Source organism: Montipora capricornis, unplaced genomic scaffold, assembly GCF_036669925.1.
Source record: "Montipora capricornis isolate CH-2021 unplaced genomic scaffold, ASM3666992v2 scaffold_375, whole genome shotgun sequence".
NCBI classification, from domain to species: Eukaryota; Metazoa; Cnidaria; class Anthozoa; order Scleractinia; family Acroporidae; genus Montipora; species Montipora capricornis.
The window spans coordinates 35,001-42,342 of NW_027180108.1; the positions used below are offsets into that span (position 1 = coordinate 35,001).

At 40.5% G+C, this 7,342-nt stretch overlaps 1 protein-coding gene across 1 annotated transcript; it reads left to right on the plus strand.

Annotated features, from left to right (window-relative positions):
* Positions 1-1,985: 1,985 nt before the first annotated feature.
* On the plus strand, positions 1,986-6,515 carry LOC138035394 (tetratricopeptide repeat protein 28-like; the record flags this gene model as incomplete). Its single annotated transcript, XM_068882095.1, has 2 exons — positions 1,986-5,383; positions 6,125-6,515. Coding segments are annotated over 2 exons (3,399 nt in total), but the record flags the coding sequence as incomplete, so codon positions are not given.
* Between the last annotated feature and the right edge of the window lie 827 nt (positions 6,516-7,342).

Sequence of the window (7,342 nt, forward strand, 5' to 3'; positions counted from 1 at the left end):
GGAGTTTTTCCTGAGTTTGTTGGGTCTTGGGGCGTCCAATAAGCCATCTAATTGAGATTTAGATAAACAAACTCGATTTATTGTCATATTTTCTCATGTTTATTCTCGTCACAACCGTTATGCTAGAGTTACACGAAATGTGTGCTTTTCATAGTCTAACACGATAACACGATATACAAACGACTCAAAATAAAATTATCTCAGACTGTCTAGTTTTGTTTTACTTATTCGAAAGCTCCATCGATACATGATTATTTAATTGTCGCTATCGGCCTATTTTCGTGGTAGTTCACTGTCCACCTTAGCTTATCGATACTTACTACTCATGCATTTGGTAGCAAAATCTTTCTTTCCGCTCTCTTCAACTACCTTAAGTCCTTTGTTGCGATGTATTACCATCCACTTAGGGAAGATTTTTTAGGGGAGGGATCTGGATCTCTTACATTTAAGCCGAAAAAGCAAGCTAGAGGATATGTGTTATTTACAACCAAGCATCCACAAATATCTGACTATAACATGAATAAGTTTAGTCCATATCACGCATGCGTCAACAATGTATTTGGAATGTTCAGATATTCAGTTTGTGGAAGCGATTTTAGGTGATTTATTTTAGGGGAAGGGAGGTTTGCAGTCTCTGATAGACCCCACCCCTTCCCCGTCAAAAAGGCTTCGAACATAAAGTATCATGTTCTTACCCGAACGCAATGCAATTCCTTTCTACATGTGATGGACTTAGGATGTTTCACAGTTTGTAATTTTAAAGCTCCAATTGCTGATAAATAAATTCTCTAACGTTCTCGATGAACCACTGAACCTTGGTGTGCATTTATAAATTATTGTGAACACCCAGTCAACTATGATCAAATAAATGAATAGGACATTTTATGACGAGTCCTCTCCCTTAAGGTTTTCTTTGTTAAAGTTGTCATTGTGCTCGGTTTTTAGTGATAAGTGACGTTCAGACGTCTCTGATTAAATGAAACGCGTTTTGTTAATTGGTAAGTCAAATGCAAAACAAGGTGGCATGAATGCGTAAAGATTCAAGAAGCAATTTTTCAAAAGGAATATTTAAGGCTCTTGTTCTTTCCAAAGCGTTAGTTCACTATTGTGCCAGCAGCATTCTAGCTTACTCGGTTTTCATTGGCAACGCGATGCTGAATTTTGCAAATGCCGAAGTCGATATGAGTTATTTATTTTTATTTGCTTGATGATTAATTAAGCAGGTAAAGCAGAACTGTTTTGCTCAGTGGTTGACTTATGAAATAAAGAAAGATGGAGTTATTGGTAAGCTGCAGTCATCCATAATCTCTTATTGCTTTATGCTTCTCGCTCTGTTACTTCAACTCAAGGTGCAGCTCTGTTTTCTGGAAACACGTCAAGAAAATGAGACCAAGATTTTGGCATATTTTGGTTACAATTTGCTAACAAAACAAATGAATTATTTTATCTAGAATCGTGATTTACTTCCAGCAAAGGTGAGGGCAAACCCGCCGTGCATGTTAACCCGTTGATACCACCCCTTAACTAACCACCCTGGGGGAATAGGGTGGGAAAAACGTGTACGTCTCGAAGCGAAAAGCAGATTAAACATCAAGTGTCTTTACCTTTCTTTCCTTCCAGGTTCATCCTTGATTTGACAATGGATCATCTCATCGAAAAAGTTTTAATTGTCTTTTAGGTATTGAAGAATGGTAGATAGGAAGTTAGAGGCTGTAGAGCAGCGAATGCTAGAGCTTGCCATTGCGATAAGTGTAGAAGACAGGGATCGTGAAGGAAGGGCTCATTTTCATCTCGGCGGTGCTTACCTCAACCTACCTGATTATCAACAGGCCATAAAAAATTATGCACAAGCATTACATACTTTCATAGAAATAAACTGCAGGGCTGAGGAGGGATCAACCAATGGAAATCTGGGAAATGCGTATCTTAGTCTAGGTAATTTTAAACAAGCCATTGAGTACTACGAAAAACATCTTAGTATTGCTAAAGAAGTAGGGGATAGGGCTGGGGAGGGATCAACCTATGGAAATCTGGGAAATGCCTATCTTAGTCTAGGTAATTTTAAACAAGCCATTGAGTACTACGAAAAACATCTTAGTATTGCTAAAGAAGTAGGTAATAGGGCTGGGGAAGCATCAGCCTATGGAAATCTGGGAAATGCGTATCTTGGTCTAGGTAATTTTAAACAAGCTATTGAGTACTACGAAAAACATCTTAGTATTGCTAAAGAAGTAGGGAATAGGGCTGGCGAGGGATCAGCCTATGGAAATTTGGGAAATGCCTATCGCAATCTAGGTAATTTTAAACAAGCCATTGAGTACTACGAAAAAGATCTTAGTATTGCTAAAGAAGTAGGTGATAGGGCTGGGGAGGGATCAACCTATGGAAATCTGGGAAATGCCTATCTTAGTCTAGGTAATTTTAAACAAGCTATTGAGTACTACGAAAAACATCTTAGTATTGCTAGAGAAGTAGGCAATAAGGCTGGGGAGGGATCAACCTATGGAAATCTGGGAAATGCATACCTTAGTCTAGGTAATTTTAAACAAGCCATTGAGTACTACGAAAAACATCTTAGTATTGCTAAAGAAGTAGGCAATAAGGCTGGCGAGGGATCAGCCTATGGAAATCTGGGAAATGCCTGTCGCAATCTAGGTAATTTTGAACAAGCCATTGAGTACTACGAAAAACATCTTAGTATTGCTAAAGAAGTAGGTAATAGGGCTGGGGAGGGATCAGCCTATGGAAATCTGGGAAATGCGTATCTTAGTCTAGGTAATTTTAAACAAGCCATTGAGTACTACGAAAAACATCTTAGTATTGCTAAAGAAGTAGGGGATAGGGCTGGGGAGGGATCAGCCTATGGAAATCTGGGAAATGCCTATCTTAGTCTAGGTAATTTTAAACAAGCCATTGAGTACTACGAAAAACATCTTAGTATTGCTAAAGAAGTAGGTAATAGGGCTGGAGATGGATCAACCTATGGAAATCTGGGAAATGCGTATCTTAGTCTAGGTAATTTTAAACAAGCCATTGAGTACTACGAAAAACATCTTAGTATTGCTAAAGAAGTAGGGGATAGGGCTGGGGAGGGATCAGCCTATGGAAATCTGGGAAATGCCTATCTTAGTCTAGGTAATTTTAAACAAGCCATTGAGTACTACGAAAAACATCTTAGTATTGCTAAAGAAGTAGGGGATAGGGATGGGAAGGGATCAGCTTATGGAAATCTGGGAGTTGCCCACCGCAGTCTAGGTAACTTTAAACAAGCTATTAAGTACAGCGAAAAACAACTTAGTATTGCTAAAGAAGTAGGAAATAGGGATATGGAGGGATCAGCTTATGGAAATCTGGGAAATGCCTATCTTAGTCTAGGTAATTTTAAACAAGCCATTGAGTTCTACGAAAAAGATCTTAGTATTGCTAAAGAAGTAGGTAATAGGGCTGGGGAAGGATTAACCTATGGAAATCTGGGAATTGCCTTTCACAATCTAGGTAATTTTAAACAAGCCATTGAGTACTACGAAAAACATCTTAGTATTGCTAAAGAAGTAAGTAATAGGGATGGGGAGGGATCAACCTATGGAAATCTGGGAAATGCGTATCTTAGTCTAGGTAGTTTTAAACAAGCCATTGAGTACTACGAAAAACATCTTAGTATTGCTAAAGAAGTAGGTAATAGGGCTGGGGAGGGATCAGCCTATGGAAATCTGGGAAATGGGTATTTTAGTCTAGGTAATTTTAAACAAGCCATTGAGTACTACGAAAAACATCTTAGTATTGCCAAAGAAGTAGGAAATAGGGTTGGGGAGGGATCAGCCTATCAAAATCTGGGAAATGCCTATCTCAGTCTAGGTAATTTTAAGGAAGCCATGGAGTACCATGAACACAGTCTTACTATTTCCAAGGAAATTGGAGATGTTCTAGGAGAGGGAAGAACGTGGTATTCGAAAGGTTATGATCATGAAATCTTGGGTTCCTTGAGCAATACACTCAGTTGCTATCGTTTAAGTATAAAACATTTTGATGAAATAAGGCATAGTCTGAAGTCAGAAGATGAATGGAAAATAACTTTTCGTGATTCTTATCGCATATCATACACTGCTCTGTGGAGGACACTTTTGAAGAATGGAGAGATTGAAGAAGCTCTGTATGCTGCTGAGAAAGGTCGTGCACAGGCTTTGATGGATATTTTGAAAGATCAATACGGCATTGACTCTCAGTCATTTTCTGCACTTGCTCCGAATCAAACTCTTACAGCTGCATTAGAGCTTTTACCTTCACAAGCCGTTTTTGTGGCACTTGACAATAGCAAGATCACGTTTTGGGTGCTAAGAAAAGACAGCAACATCAGCTGTCGACAAATCGAAATCGCAAATGGAAGTGCTGATTTGTTGATGGAAACTATTTTGAAAGGGATCGGCGTAGGGGATGGTGTCAGATGCGAGAATCGTTCTTTGGATCCACTACGCAATGACCTGTCTTGCAGCAAAAAACCTATCAGTGAGAAAACAGTTCTACCATCTTCATCCTCCGTTAACTCTTTACAACCGTTGTATGATGTCTTACTCGGGCCAATTGCAGACTTGCTCCAAGGAAATGAGTTAATCGTTGTTCCCGATGGACCATTTTGCTTGGCTCCATATTCTGCATTAAGTGAATCTATCAGGATCCGCACATTTCCTTCGTTGACCGCTTTTAATGTGATCGTTGGTGCACCTGAAGACTTTCATAGTAAGACTGGCGCACTGCTTGTAGGTGATCCGTGGCTGAAGGAAGTTCCTAACAAGAAAGGGAAGCCCAGTTTGAAACAGCTTCCGTGCGCAAAAAAAGAAGTAGAGATGATTGCAAAACTTCTGCAGACAACACCGCTGACTGGAAAAAGTGCCACGAAAGCTGAGGTGCTGAAAAGTATGAAAGCAGTTGCTTTAGTTCACATTGCAGCACATGGATGCCAAAAAACGGGAGAAATTGCTTTAGCCCCAAATTCCGAACGGAAATCGCCAATACCCAAAGAGGAAGACTTCATTTTGAAGATGTCGGATGTTCAGACAATTTCTCTTCGAGCAAGACTAGTTGTGCTGAGCTGTTGTCATAGTGGCCGGGGAGAAGTGAATTCTGAGGGAGTGGTGGGAATTGCAAGGGCTTTCCTGTGTGCTGGAGCTCGGTCTGTTTTGGTATCACTCTGGGCAATTGATGACGAGGCAACGTTGCTGTTTATGAGGAGCTTCTACCAGCACCTGGTAGATGGAAAAAGTGCAAGTGCAGCTCTTCAACAAACAATGAAATCTTTGCGAGAGTCAAAGCAGTATTGCGCTATAAAGCACTGGGCGCCATTTGTGCTAGTTGGCGATGATGTCACGCTGGAATTTTCAAAAAAATGGTAAGCGAAGTTCAAGTTTAACTCAGAAAACAAGAATACTTTCAAATTGGAAAACTGACGATAGGAATCAAATAGGCATAAGATGGCATGATGACGAGCTGCTACAATAGACAAAAGTAGTTGGGAAAGTTACGTAAATGAACTGCACCAGAGCTGTATGCACTTCAACCCACTTATGTTAAAGCGCAAAAGAAATAGTTTCACCTTCTCTTATATAGACCCCTCCCCCCTATTCAATGTTGGAAGGTACCTCAACAATTTCCCACTAAAACCATTCAGTTATGCACAACATTGAATGAGGGGAGAGGGGAGAGGAGAGGAGCAATGAAGACGTCAAAAGTGCTAACCTTGCCAACAGTTTTGTCTGATTGTAGCTCCGTATTGTAAACAATTCAAAGTTTCCTCTAACACGCTTTTGTCACATACGTAATTTCCACATGCCTATCACGCTTGCACAGTTGCATATTTAAAGGATATACTTCACATTGGCCATGATGGACAAACTGTTTTGGTTCAGACTTTTCTGGATTTTTATTAACTGGTGAAGATGGCTCATTTTATCACCTCGTGATGTCGCTTTTGGTGTTTCCGTTCTCCTATAGATATCTCTAAACGTCATCTTTTGTAAGGAATTCGAAGACATCATCGTCCTACAAGAAGCCATTTGCATCGGCGCATTGTGTATGCTCGAAAGAACCAGCTATATTTAGAGCTGTCTTTATTTTTTTTTTGTTTTTCCAGAATCGATGTCGAAGATGCTAGAGGACTACTTGGCCGAGCCTGACGCTTCAGTAATTGCCGAACTTGTAAAAAAACGTGGAACGGGTTAACAATCATATGCATGGTTATGCCGGTAGAACAAGCTCCAAAGGTTTAGTAGAAGTTTACTGTGTTAACTAAACCAACAGACTGAGATTAGCAATTCCAAGAAGAAGATCATTAATTTTTTACTTGTCGTGCTTTAAGCAAAACGTATTTGGTGTCGTGATAATTGCATACCTCTGCCAAACGAGCTCCTCTGCTTCGAACACCGATTTGATTGGTACCTGGCGCGTGGAAGTGATTCCCGGCCCGCGTGGGTCAAGCCTGTGCACTTATTTTGCCGCGGTGAGTTACAAACATCACCGTTCCAAGAATAATCAAAACAGCGATACCCGCCATCGCCACGAATGCTCCCAATCCGATGAGAGCGTTTTCGGCTTGGAGCTGTCCAAAATGACGTTGTGGCCTGGAATGTGGAAGATAAGGGAAAACTCAATTACACGTCACAGTTTCCTGTGCTATGAAGCGCTCTCGGGTAACAGTGAAAGCCCTGCGGTGAACCAGTTACGCCCCTCGCTCCGGCAATCAGCGCTTTCAACGGGTTTTAAAGGCCGTTGCTATACAATTCAAATAAAAAAACCGAAAGCCACCTCTAAAATCGCCATTGATAGAAGTGGCTACCTGTGGCTCAAAAAGCCGTTCACTAATGGAACACGATGAGCCAAAAAGACTTGGTTGATTCACCAAAACGTACATACCAACGCAAGTTTTGTTGTCTTTTTGCAAGAGGAAGCCTTTTAAGCAGAAACAGTTGTAATTTCCTTCGGTGTTGTTACAAAGTTGCGAACAGCCATGAGGAGGCTCTGTGCACTTGTCAATATCTGCGTCAAAAAGACCAATAATTAATTTAGTGGGTGAAAAAAGCCAATCAGTCAGTCAGTGGTTAAGCCTGCCGTCTAACCAGACACTCATTTATCCAGTAAAAGGAAATCAGCAAGCCAGTCAGCTATTAAGTCAATTAAACAAAAAAAGTCTACCCCCTTAATGTCAATCAGTTAAAAAGTCATTTAGCCAGTTAGGCTGTCAGCCAGCCATTAGAATCATTTAGTTAATCAATCGAGTAGCCTTCGCTTAGTTTACGTATCTCCTCACAAAAAACCCATTCACTCTGAGTGCGACTATGATCAAAAACTCATG